Source organism: Trachemys scripta, chromosome 7 (assembly GCF_013100865.1).
Source record: "Trachemys scripta elegans isolate TJP31775 chromosome 7, CAS_Tse_1.0, whole genome shotgun sequence".
NCBI lineage: Eukaryota > Metazoa > Chordata > Testudines > Emydidae > Trachemys > Trachemys scripta.
In genome coordinates this window covers 43,227,608-43,241,662 of record NC_048304.1, presented here as the reverse complement: position 1 = coordinate 43,241,662, position 14,055 = coordinate 43,227,608, and the positions used below count along the sequence as shown (strand labels likewise).

The window sequence follows — 14,055 nt, the reverse complement described above, 5'->3', positions numbered from 1 at the left end:
GCGAGGCTATAGCTCACTAACTCCCTGCACCCTGGAATGCATGCTCCCTCCAAGGATAACCAGATGCTTTCATTCCAAGCCCAGCATGAGGTGCCCACAGCCCTCAAACCCAAGTACATCTCCATGAGAAGCCCAGACTCCACCAGCTTAATGCTGCTGATTTCTTGAATTTGGATCTTTCCCTTCCTCCTGCTGGTAGCACACCTCTTCTGCAAAAATGCTGTCCCAGCTTGTAGATTTTTAACACAGTGCACTGGGGGATAATAATCTCTTCCTTTCAAAGAGCCCTACTGCAGTGAGTCAGACAAAAGTGCAGACATGTACCTGGTGGAGGGCTGAGATGCAAACCATTTTTCAGACTCCACTGCACAGGAAAGATACCAGCACTGTTGACATGACAAATGTATGACCGGCTGGTTGTGCATTCTGGTCGCAAGTCATCAATTTCCACCAAGAAATATTTTTCATTGAACACCTGCAAAGTTATCCAAAAAGAGAGACACAGATGGCCTTTAGGGTAGCAGATACACTTTCTTAATTTTGAAAGGCTAATCTATTGTCAGGTATTTTCCAAATCCCACATCTGCAAATATTAGAAGGGGGGGGGAAGGGGGGAGAGAGACAGGATGATTTACAGAATCACAGACCAGCAGACTGCATGATAATATCTGGAAATGTAATAGAACAATTAATAAAGCAGTCAATTTATAGGCACTTAAAAGACAAATGAGGTGATAAATAGCTAGCAATAAGTAATTGCCTAGAGAGCTATATGACTCCAAGTAAATAAAAAGGGCTCATCAAAACAATCCATATCAAGGTAACTTAATTTGTTTCTCTTTGATGAGATAACAAGCTTGTAGAAAAAAGGAAATAGAGTGGACATATATCCTGGCTTCATGTTCCTCACATTACACACAAGATATATGGATTATTATTAAAAAAAACAACAAAAAAACCACATGCTTTTAGGTTGGTTCTTTTTTGTTTTAAATATCACAATAATGAACTATTTAATGTGTGACAATGTTGAGTGGGATCCTAGAGAGGCTAGTTATTTCATAAGTTCACTATTTTCAATAGTGACTGACGACGAAAGACAGCGCGAGAGAAGATTAAATTTATGTGTGATCCAAAGCTTGGAGAGATGTGTCCAATATGTTTTTGGAAGACAGGCTTATGAGACTAAAATACAAATTTAAGAACTGAGAAGTCCAAGAAATATTTAAAATCAGACACAAAGGTATAACATCTTGTAAGGAGTAAACAAAATACATAAATAAAGAATGAGGACTATGGTTAGGAACCTGAGCCACAGAAAATCATATGTTGAATGATAACCAGGATGGATCAGCTATGCAGTGCTGCCCTCCCCCCCACCACAAAATCAACAAGTGCCATAATGATTCTACTCCATTCAGAACTGGCTGTACCTCAGAGTATTAGTATTGCATATTTAAAGAGACTGATAAGTTAGAGTTCACAGGAGAGAGAAGTAAAATGTCTGTAATGTAAGACATGATATAGGAGCAAAGATTCAAAGAACATTAATTCTATAGTAAAAAGCAAAGGGAGCACAACATTTGTTTGAAAATACATAAAGGAAGACTAAATACGTTGTTATAATCTCTTTGGAACCTGCATAGTATGTGGATGTACAGTCTTCTGGAACCTCTTAGGTGTTTACTAAAACATAAAGATGTTGGTAAATGCTGTCAAACTCGGGAGGCTAAAGCTGGGCTCTCAAATCCATACTTGGCATCTTTTGAAAATCATAAGTATGCACAAATTCCACTGAAGTTAATAGCAGCTATAAGGATTCAGCATTGTGTGAAAATCATGCCATTCTAAGTTGCATGGATGCGATGAAGTGGGGAATTTTTATATGAATGCTTTGTGCCTCAGTTTCCCCTATGTGCTGCATGTTTAATGAGGTGGTAGGAAAGGGTGTTTATTGTTGCAGAGAACCAAGTGTGACCTTGCCTAGCAGCTGGGACCCAGACAGCCAGGACACTTTGTAACTTAGCAACTGATGGCCTACCCCATCTTGGAAGCCAGACGGCTTTGACCAATGGGAGAACCAAGGGCTAAAGAGAGACATCAGGTGATCTGTTTGCCCAGGAAAGATGACAAAGGATGGAGAAGGGGCCTTGGAGGTGTTACAGAGTGGGCCGCTGGAAGGAGTGGTTGCTTCTGGACTACGAAGAGCAGCCTGAGCCCAACTGGATGCTGAACAGTCCCAGATGGACTTTGCTAAGATTTTCTATGCTTGAGGCCCCTGAGAACTTTCTGTGCTGTGTTCAGACATACAATAAACCTTTCTGTTTTTATGCATAGTTCGTGGACTCTCTGGGGAGAAGGTGTCTCACGGATAGAGACAGGTATGCTGAAGGTGTAGAGGTGCGGTTCCAGGAGGTGGTGGAGCCTAGGGCTTAAGTTCCAAGAGAGTGTGACTCCCGAGAAGGGCTGTCACACCGAAAGGGGTTCCTCCCAGGGACTGTACGGAGCCAAGATAGCACTGCCACTGTGATTCCGTGACACATGACCAAGTATGGATTTAGGAGTCAAAGTTTAGGCACCCAGCTTTGATCGTTTTGGCTGTTTATTTTTTCAAGCTATGATTCTCACTGCACCAATTTTTAACTAAAAAGCGTTCACCACTGGGATAAAGTCACCTGGCAGCTACCTGACCCACAAGTGATCTATGAAAATTCTTCAGCTTAAACTCTAATGTAAGATTTAAGAAAGCATGCAGAGAATTCTCAATCAACAAGTACAGAACAAAAACCGTAACTGAGCTTCAGCCATAGCGGAGAATTCAGAATGACTCCCGGTACCTTAACAACTGTAGCAGGAGAGAGGACAAAAGGTGCTACTGGATCCACAGCCTCTAACTTCATGCTTGCAGTGAATGAATGCACGCCAATCACTGGCTTGTCCTGAAAACCACAAGATTAGAGCACAGATTAACCATGTTTCTTAATGGAAAAGAACTGATAGTTTTCACCTTTAAGCACGTAGAAGTTAATTAAGACTTTTTTAGCTCATACTGTCTTGTTCTCCTAAATCATAAGTTTGGCACAGGTGACCAAGTACCAGCAAGAACTGTATAATGAAAATAAAGGGCAACTGTCCTTCCACTGAAGCTGTGAGTTTTTCCACAATATCAGGGGACCAGGGTTGGGCCCAGTCACAGGGTGGCCAGGCCCTGTAAATGAAGTAGGTCCAGTGCTCCTGAGCCAGAACAGGTACTTTCATTTGGCCAATTAAGAGGGTGGGGCAGCAATTGGTGCTATAGAGGATCAAGGAGAAACAGAGGGGAAAGACCCTGTGAGTTATTCAAGAAAGGCAGGTGAGAGTTGCAGGAGACCAGGAGACTGAGGAAGGCCCTGGAAGGATGCTGTAGCTGGTTCCTGGGAGAAGGCTGTAGGCAGGAGAGCAGCATGAGGGGTTTTGCTGGCTGCTATCTCCAAGCCAGACTTCTGGGGAAATGTGGGCTGGAGAGGGATGAAGGCGAGAGAGAGAGCAGTAGAGGGAGTTGTATGCTGATTCTTTAGCTGGACAGGAGAGCAGCAGAGGAACTTAACCTGCTGCTATCTCCAAGGCTAGAAAGCAGGAAGTAAGGGAAAGTGTTAGGACCAGGGGGAATGAGGGATGCTTCCCTGGTGAAGATTATCACTCAGTATAGCAACTGTGGGAGGATTTCTGCTGGGAAGATCAGGGTTGCACTTTAGTTGGAAGGGCTGGCATGGAAGGGCTCGTCAGAGAGGCATAAGAAGACTGACGAGGAGCTTTGGGGGGGGTGGAAAATGCTGGCATATGGTGTGTTGTCATGGGATTTTAAGGACTCTATAAACCAGCATGATAAAGGGACTATGTAGGGACTTTTTTATGGACTGATATGCACTATAGTTTTGATAATAAACTGGCCCCAAGGAAGGTTATTTTTGAAGCAAGAGAGACTGAAGTGGAATCCTTGGGTTGCCTGAGAGGGGAAACTGAGGCAGGCGCACTTGTGCCACAGCCTGCCACAGAAAGATGCTCCATGTGGGACAACCCTACGACAGACCCCAAGAGGTTTCCTCCAGGAGCTTTGCAAACTGTGGCTTGATCTTGCAGCAGAATGTGGCCACAGGCCAAACAAGTCAGTTAAAATATTTTTCTAATCCTCAGTACTAAACAAAGCGAGACAAAAAGTGGTTGATCCCTAATTTTCAGCCACCTGAATGGGGAACGTCAGAACCTGCATCAAATGGCAACACTGCTCAATAAACACCTGACCCTGACATGATACATCATTGTAGTCAGCAGTAGCAAGCCCTCATTCAATTTGCTCTAATGGCTTACTCTCCTACATTAATTCTTACAGCTATGACAAAAGCCAGCAGTTTTCACTACACTATCTGGAGCCTTGCTTGATCAAATTCTGTGCACTGGATACTTTACCTTAAAGAGATCAGTGGGTACTGAGGACCCTTCTTCTTCCTCTTTCACCTTTGTCAAGATGTCCTGCCATTCTGCCTCACTCTTCAGGGACCGGATAGCTTCAGCAAAAAAAGGTAGCATAGTGAATGAGCAGAGTCCTTGTATCTCCCACAGAAAATGAAGAGGGTGAAGCTAAATTATTTTTATTTTTGACTCATTAAATGCTAAGCAGAGCATCCATTAAGAAACCATATTACTTTACCTCAGAGCTCCAGCTAAGAACTCTCAGCTTTTCTAAATGCTTTAGGATACCTTGTGTATGAAGAGGGACTACATAAATCAAGTTCCACTGTGTGAACTATATACTTCTACATCTTTAATTTGATGGAGAGCTTGGGGGTCATACTGATCACACCCATAGTGTAATAAAAGAATGTACAATACTGAATTTACTAATGAGATGAGATTTATTGCTGGTCATTTCCTCTATTTTTATGGCTGCAGGTTAAACAGGCAGCAAGCAATGAAGTATCGCAGAGTGCAGCACAGTTAGGTGGGGCTATTTCCTTAGTATGCCCCATCACAGGTTGCTACCACCTCCAATGGGGAAGGATAATTTGGGTTCCTGCTAAGATTTATTAAGGGATTCCTGGAACTGGATACCAAAGGCTTCTCTCACAGAATATCAAGGACGCAGCCCAAAACTAGATTAAGAAGATAGTCCATATGCCCAGTGTTTAAGAACTGCACTATTTAAATCCTTAAAGAGAGAGAGACTGATGACATAGAATTTTGTTTATTTTCCATCAATACAGTGATGCTGGTGAAACAAACAGAATATTAATTTTTCAGTGTGATTCCAAATCCTCCTGTTTGGGACTTGAGACAGTTATCAACAAGGGAAATGCTCTCATTGACGTCAGCAGGAAGATGGATTGAGCTTCTCCTCTAACTGTTTAAAAAGATTGACTTCTAAAAAATTAAATTCACATGGACTGCTTAAAAAAGTTAGAATTTAATGTAAATGCCCATCACTGAGACCACGGGCACCTTGTGTTTCTGAAGTAAATTCTCTTCTGCTTTTGCAGGTAAGAGATAGGTAAGAGATTAAGAGACAAGCCCAACACTTTTCAGTTTATATCAGAAGTGTCACTGGTGCTGGTGACCAAAACCAAGAATTACTGTGATTCAGGGGAGAATTTCCAAGGCAGAGGAAGGATATACGTTCAAAAAATCAATGTGATTAATCACTCCCAACAAACGTTAAGCCAGTTACACCACATAGCAAAATGTAATTAGCAGGAACAGTACCCCTTTGGGGAAGTTGCAGCCACATACCCAAAACCAACAGAGGAGTAAAAATACTTGGCAAAACAGCATCTTTGGAAGCTTGCTTCTGTTTAGCTAATCACTGCTTAAGCTGTGACCCCCGATTATAGTGGACAATCAATTCTCATAATCAGTTTAATTAGCTCCTCTTTTAAAATATATATTATGACAGATCATCTTGTGTGGTTTTGTTAATGGAGGAGGTGCTTATGCTGAAGTGGGAGTGGCACCATCTCCACTTCCCTGAACTTCAGAGCGAGTCATTTACATTGACAGGCATTTGCACTACATGCATTGTTCACCCCCCCACCCCCCAATTCCTTAGGGTGTACTAACTTTCCAGGACAACGTACTATGCACTGTTGTACTCCTACTTCAGGCAGAAGTCTAGGTATCATAGTGGGCTGGGAAGTCTCTACTGACCTGGCTCTAATAGAGGTGTGCTGTTAAGGAGCAAGAAATGGGGACCTTTGTGCAGAGCTTTGGGATGGAGTCTCCCGAGAGATGAAATATAGCATTGCATTCGTTACACTTTATTACAAGGATTGTTTTCCTCCTACCAGAACCCAAGGCCATTAAAATAAATGTCAAAAGACAATCCTCCCCACACATTCAAGTAGGTTAAAGATGGTGACAGGCAAAAGCAGCTATGAACATTACAACAAGCGGGTGTAACCTCTGTCATACTATTTAATGAAACACTCTTTCATTAAAGAGTGGGATGTTTGTTAGATCTCCGTCTCGTGGTGTGTGCACACATGGATCTGGAATCCAGATTTAAAGTACAAAAGAGGGGACTGCAGTCTCAAACTCATGATCACCAGCTCTATTGACAATAGATTTAAAATGACAGGTTACTTGGTACCTGCTGGAGGTTGGAGGTCATATCCCTGTTGAGCTGCCCAGCCCATTTGATGAAGAAATGGATCCAAGTAGAACATCCACTGATCAGACTGGTCAGAATCTACCAACCCTTCGTAGCGCAACTTGAGCCTCCCGCCAACGTTTTCCACCACCTTGACAATCCAGGCTGCCAAGGAGTCTTGGGAGTTTTGACATTCCAGTCTGGAGCCTGGTGCAATGAGATCCAAGGGATTCTTCCCTCTGTGAAGCTGGAGGCCAAAATGGACAGAACAAAAAAAGGAACATAAGGAAAGTGACCCATAAAACTAGTTCAGAAGAGACTGAATTATGTAGATTCTGCACTGTCACTGATGCTGTGTCTTAGACACACCTTCGGGCTGTGGACCACTTGTCCAACTGAAGCATGAATATAGGAGTCAAATAGCATAGCACCCCTAACCAAAGAGATTACAGAACTCACTAGCCATGGTTGCTTGCATCAGAGCTCCTGCGGCATCTGCAGTCATGGTCATAAAATTATGGGGTTTTTGCAAAGGCATGGGATCAGTGTGCTGTTCATCTGTTGTTTCAAAGGCATTTGCCAATTGTATATTCAGGGCTTGAAGTGGAGTAATACAGCCCACCCTTTAAAAATTCAGACATCTTTTTAATATGTAAGAGGACAGGACAGAAAAGAAGCAAAGATGCTCATGTTAAAAGGTGGAATATAAACAATGTTTAAATGGTAAGCATATCACTCATCTTCCGAAGTGTAATCACACTGCTCTGTATGGGGAAGATTAGAGATTAAATGAGGTGGCCAGGTTTTTGTTCTTGATTCTATTTTATTCAAACCAAGAATCTAGCTACAGAGAAATGGGTGACAGGTTCTGAATTTGTCCCATTTCAAGCAGAGGTACACGAGTTAAGGAGGGAGACAAAGGAATGCAAAAAATTTCTGTTCAATAGTAAAGAGAAGATTAACAGGGGACATGACTAAGGAAGGAGGCATTTTGAAGGTCAGACAAGGAAGAGATTCAACAAAGCTATTTGGAAGGAGGAACAGGCCAAGAGAAAGGGCTGGGCACTAAGGGAATTTGTGAGGAGCTCCTTTACTCTGACAGGTGTTAATGGGTGGAAGAGATAATCTGAACCTGGAGTTACAAACACTGTTCAGGAAAGCATTTGACAACACACAAATACTACACAGATACCAGAAGGTGGACCGAACATATTTTTTTGAATTTCAACAGCTTACAGCAATAGCACTTAAAATTAAGAAAGATGTAGAAATGATTCACTTACAAAAGGCTTTACTTTAACCACAGTATATAAAGATGCTAAGAGTGTCGTAGCCCTAAAAAAGAAGCCTCACTGTTGTTTCAAGTGAGTTAATTCAGTCTATTTGAATAAACACTCACACCCTCTAGCAGGTTAGCAGGAGCACTGCATGCTCCTGTCAGTGTCTGTCGAAGGAATTCTTCCTGGTCAGATATCTTATCCTTGATACCTAAACAAAAAACAAGGGTGAGAGATTACTTCTGTGACCAGCAAAATGCTACTTCAAGCAACAAATCATTTGAGTGCCCTCGAGACATTTCATTCAGGAGGGTACATTTCTCATCCATACATCAATAAGAAGGCCCATATGCTCCTACATCAGAATGTGACTTTGCCTTAGACTACACTGGTCTACAATTTTTGAGAAGTCGTCTGCTTCAGAGATAAAATGTGCTATTTATTATGTATTTTGATGTGCTGAATTCAAATATGACAATTAAAACAACTGATTGGCTACTGTTTTTAAGATATTTAAGTTTTTACATTTTATATCTATGTATATTGTGTAGATAGTAGAGTTTTAATCATAAATTGTAAACCTAGGTCTTTTCATGTGTTTATGGTTGCTTTACATGATAATATTTCACCTGTCCTGTTTATGTAACACTTAATAAATTTTATTTATATAACCCTTTTGCTGATTTTTAATTAAACAAAAGGCAAAAAACTATTATGTACGTAGTTTAGTCCTATTCAGTGTCTACTCGGCGCTTCTTGGCTTGTCTCTTGTATTCATTAAACGAAGCATCTCTTGTCCAGCAATAGTCTGCAAGCATTGATGGGCTCCATTTGCCCTGATAGCGTTTCTCCATTGTTGCAATGTCCTGGTGAAATCGCTCGCCGTGCTCGTCGCTCACTGCTCCACAGTTCGGTGGAAAAAAATCTAGACGAGAGTGCAAAAAATGTATCTTTAATGACATGTTGCAACCAAGGCTTTTGTATGCCTTGAGGAGGTTTTCCACCAACAACCTGTAGTTGTCTGCCTTGTTGTTTCCGAGAAAATTTATTGCCACTAACTGGAAGGCTTTCCATGCTGTCTTTTCCTTGCCACACAGTGCATGGTCAAATGCATCATTTCGAAGAAGTTCACGAATCTGAGGACTAACAAAGACACCTTCCTTTATCTTAGCTTCACTTAACCTTGGAAATTTTCCACGGAGGTACTTGAAAGCTGCTTGTGTTTTGTCAATGGCCTTGACAAAGTTCTTCATCAGACCCAGCTTGATGTGTAAGAGTGGTAACAAAATCTTTCTTGATTCAACAAGTGATGGATGCTGAACACTTTTCCTCCCAGGCTCCAATGACTGTCGGAGTGGCCAATCTTTCTTGATGTAGTGGGAATCTCAGTGACCCAGAATTAGTAAAGTTTGCCTATATTTATTTCAGAAGCATTTTGGCTGTAAAGCAGTGTTACTTAATGATAAGCAAGATTTCACATTAGTGTTGTTTCAACAGATAGGGTCAACTCAGAACTTTCCTTCATTTCAATACAAGAGTACAACCCCTTCAGATAACAGACAAGAGTTGGTGAAAGTGGACGGGTCTGAAGTTTTAAATAAAATCTAGCATGAAGTGAACTTTCTTAAATAACTGATCTCTGTTTCACCTGCCTTGAAGTGTGAGCTTAACCACTTTGATAAATAGGTTTCACAGGACCCAGTATGGGGAGCTGCTCTTGGGGCATCAGGTCTCAGCAGTTACCCAGAAATGATGCGAGGGAGCAAACAAGCCCCTCTTGGGGATGGCCTATCAGACATTCCATTCCACAGGCAGGCACCAGGTGAAAACCAAGAGCATGACCCCAACAGCATCTTCATATCAAAGATCATTCTCAGGCTGGTTTCTTTCCAGACTCTGGTAATGGACATCACTGGGAGCACCATACGGATATGCGGCAATGAGGAGGAAAGAGTGTTAAGAAGGAGGACGAGGTTCTATGTAGAGAAGCCCTATATTGGAGTGGTTGTACAGAGTTTGTTACAAGGAGGGACAGCAAGGTAGGTAAGTGTAAAACACTGATTGTGCAGCTCAAAATTAACCTGGTATTTGTTTTCTCTTATTTTTTGTACATCACGGCCACGGATACAAACATAGCTTTGGGAATGAAGCTTATGACAAGCACAAGGCACAGTCATTTACAGAGTAGGTTCTATGTAAAAACAAGTGGTTTTATGAAAAGAAAAAAAAAGTCTCAGTTGCAAATGCCTAAAAATAGCAAAACCAAAGAATTTGGGTGGCAATGGCTAGTGAGTACCAAAAATCTATGTTTTAAAGGCAAGTCTAATTTGGGTCCAAGCTACTGGTGCATCTCAGAAAATAAAAGGATTCATTATAACTGCAAGTACATAGAAGTTTTTGAGATGAAGCCGGCAGTCAAATTAGCTCAACAGTTTGAGATGTTTTATAGCAAGTGCAAATTGCTTCTCATAGCAGTTACAAAGGGCAAAGCGTACATGAAAAAGTAAATTCCACACTCCCTCATTTCCATGGGGAGTTGTTACCTTCAGGCACTTTGAGAATCTTTTTGTTCTGCTCACACCAACCAACTGGGTGTAAGTCAGCTGTCATGATGTCGCACCAAAAGTCTGCCTTGCGGTCTTCCCCATAGCCATCGTAGCGTAATAGGAGCAACTGCCCACAGGTAGTGATGATGGTGGCTACCCAGTAGGTGTTGTGGTCAGACTTGATAGCAACCTCTAGCTTCATACCAGGGGCAAAGCCATTCTGCAAACTAGTGTCCACCTGAAAAAGGTAAAAACAACCACAACTCAGTGGCTTATACAAACTCTATGGTAAGGGAGGTAAAGCACACTCTTTTCTATTTGGCCAGCAGCCCTACCAAAGCTCAGACAACTGTCACCTCCCAAAATGCCAGTCTGCCTCCCCAGGACATATAAGATCATCTAAATAGTTAAACATGATCTCATTTTAAATGGTGTGAAGGTATCTTTTTATCATTAATTAAAATAAAATCTGCTCATTGCAGTACATCATCCTTTACCCAAGAGCTCAGTAAGTCACAACTGGGCATTCAGGCCAGTCGATGCTAAAAGTAAAATATTTCAACACACTTTGATCCCTGGTGTAAAAGAATAACATTTTCATTATTCCTCATTATTTTGAAATATCCCACTTGGCACCTCTAACAAGGTCTGACTCAGCTGCACAGCAAATTCCAGGCTTTAATGATTTTTCTGAGGCTGCTCCCTCTGAGTGCTGGTTAGCATACTGTCCTGTTCTTTCACTAAACAGATGGCTTCTCCTCTGTCAACAAATTTTACTCCTAATGTTTTGCTTGCCTTCAACTGCACTTTGCTCTCTGTTTGTTTCTGTCCTTCACACCAGTCACTGCACCCCCTTATTACTTCTAATATCTTAGAGGTTTGGAATGGTTTTACCATTGCATTCCAGTAATGTCCACATAAAGCCTAAGACTGATATACACAATTTGTAGAACATTAAGAGCATTGAGGAGCCTCATTTTATTCACCCTGTTAGCACCATCATTAACTTCTTTCCAAGATAAAAAGAAGTCTGGCTGCACAGTCTTCCATACAGAAGCTTCTATCCTTTTCTCAAAATGAGAATGCAGTACAGGATGCTTCCCTTCCAGTGGTTGAAGTAGTTCTGACAAGGCAGGAAGACCTTAACTACTTTACCACTAGTACAGTATACATCTGAGCTACCTTTTATTCTACATCTCTGTTCCCAATTTTAATTCAAAATCTAGCATTCAAGCTCTTTTCCACAGCCGAATCTGAGTTAATTGCATGTGTGTGTTATTGACTACCAACCTTCTTGTTACTGGCTGTCCTGTAATTACTTGGATTATTAGATTTTAATCAACCATCCATTTAAGCAGAAGTTTATTATACATAGAAATGTCAAGAACACCAAAAGAAAACCAAGGCATAAGTTTATAGATGCCTATTATTAAGTGCTCGGCTTCTTAAGCTCTTGCTCTTCACCTTTGGAGTTCCTGGTCTGTCTATTTGACATTCAGAATCCTTAAGAAAAAAAAAGTCACCTAAAACCTGGGCTATTTAAAATAAAAATTTAAAGAGAACAATATTTTACACTCTAAATCTTGAGAAGAAAGCCACAAGCTCCCTTCTCTACTGCAGCTGGCAACATCTTCTGTACAAAATCTGAAGGAGGCAAAGCAACTCTGTATTTCCATGACAGTAAATGGGGTTCCCTTCTCACTGTATTACAGAGATAATCACATGGCATTAGAAATGAACACTCTGATAGAAGTAGCCACCAGTGGAAGTACTGTAGTGCCATATATGGTCCCATGTAACTGCAATAAAGGTTTGCCCATTCACCAGAGGGTCCCTTGGAGCGAGAGAGGTGAGTGCCCTCTTCTGGTAGAGAAACAAGTCTGCAACAAAATTAAATTTTGTAGACAAAATGTATGGTCTGGCCACTGATGAGATTCTGACGGGTGAGACACCCTGGGTAACAACTCTGAAAATCTGTTAAACTTTCAAGCACAGAATTTAGAGAAGAGAATGTTAAGTCCTGCAAATATAAAACTAAGTTGCCTGACTGAGGATACATCTCATTATTGTTTGTATTGCAATAGCACATAATGGCCCCAGTAGGACAGTACCCCATTGTACTAGTTGCTTTACAAATACAGAAAGACTTTCTCTGTCCTCAGAAGAGAACACTGATTAACAACAAGATGTAATACGTATAACAGGAGGAGGGAAGAGGTGTTGTACAGACAGAATAAGGGAACACAATCATGTGGGTACATAAGGCAATGATGTGCTCAATTTCATGGCCATACACAAGTTACACATGCAAAAAACATGGGAGCAATAGAGCTTCTCAAAGAAAAAGGTTGCTAGAGCTGGGAGGGAGGGGTTAGTTGGTTTTTCTTTTTTTACATGGACAAAACCACAATTTTGCTCCAAATCTCATTCTCGGGAGCTGATAAACTCTTAACTTAAAAGCTTTCCAACAAATTTCAGTCAGAAGCAGACACCTAGCAGGGAAATTTCAGCCAGAACAGTTAAAGTTTAGCAAAGTTATAAGCACTAAAAACAGAGTCTTATAATAGAAAGTGTCTGGCAACCTGAATTACAGGCAATGCTTCCAAGTCTTCCTATAAAAATCCAACCATCTCCAATTGTCAATCAGCCTAGCATCACTATCTGGCTATCATCCCAACTATAGAGGAATGAGAAAGAGTGGAAGGGAATGCATAGGCAGAGAGATTAACAGATTTATTAGTTCAAGGAAAATAAGTATAAGAATGCACAGAGAAGCTAGACACCTGGTCACAGAGTACACAAGTTAAAATAACCTTGTTCACAGTTCTCACCCTCCCAGTCAATTGCTATTAATTGCATGTGAAGAGGAAGCAAAATGCTTCCAGGTTCCTGAGTCAACTCAGTATGTGGACTAGAATCATTTGCATGGGGCCCATGGACTTATTTCAGGTGTCACAGACTAGATCAAAGGTTCTCCATCTGTACATATGCTAGTGATAATGGTATATTTGCATAAAGAGCTTAGTTACATGGTGCTGATTCCCTTGTTTCTAGCTGCAAAATCATTCATGGATTCATATATTAACGCTAGAAGAGACCATTATGATCATCTAAGTTTGACCTCCTGCATAATACTGGCCTTGGAATTTCATCAAGTAGTCTGATGATTATTACCCTCACTAAAGAAACTTCACCTTATTTCTAGGCTGAATTTGTCTAGCTTTATCTCCAGCCATTACATCTTGTTATCCCTTTGTCTTGTAGACTAAAGAGTCCTCTACGATTAGAAGTTACTGCCTATGTAAGTACTTATGGGCTGAAGAAGTCACCTCAGAACCTTCCTTGTTAGCTAAATAAATTTAACTTCTCAACCACATAGTAGAACAGGTTTTCTAGACCTCAAATCATTCTCATAGCTCTCTTCTGAACTCTAATTTGTCAACATCCTTTTTAAAGCGTCTATACTAGAACTGGACATAATATTCCAGGGATGTTCTCACTAATGACATATACAGTGGAATAATACCTCGCTACTTCTCATTGACAGGCTCCCGCTTATACATCCAAGCATTTGCTATCTTGGTCCTTTGAGTCACTGCTTACCAAAATACAG

General features: G+C 41.1%; 1 protein-coding gene across 2 annotated transcripts in view; it reads right to left on the bottom strand.

Moving 5' to 3' along the window:
* The window catches only part of SFMBT1 (Scm like with four mbt domains 1), a 157,351-nt gene that overhangs the window by 28,563 nt on the left and 114,733 nt on the right, over positions 1–14,055 (bottom strand). For both annotated transcript variants that reach the window (XM_034776928.1, XM_034776929.1), the window contains 6 exons: positions 10,440–10,680; positions 8,019–8,107; positions 6,620–6,866; positions 4,447–4,544; positions 2,838–2,939; positions 325–475 (listed from right to left, as the gene is read on the bottom strand). In XM_034776928.1, coding sequence (XP_034632819.1) covers positions 325–475; positions 2,838–2,939; positions 4,447–4,544; positions 6,620–6,866; positions 8,019–8,107; positions 10,440–10,680 — 928 coding nt within the window. The remainder of the gene's footprint in view (positions 1–324; positions 476–2,837; positions 2,940–4,446; positions 4,545–6,619; positions 6,867–8,018; positions 8,108–10,439; positions 10,681–14,055) is intronic.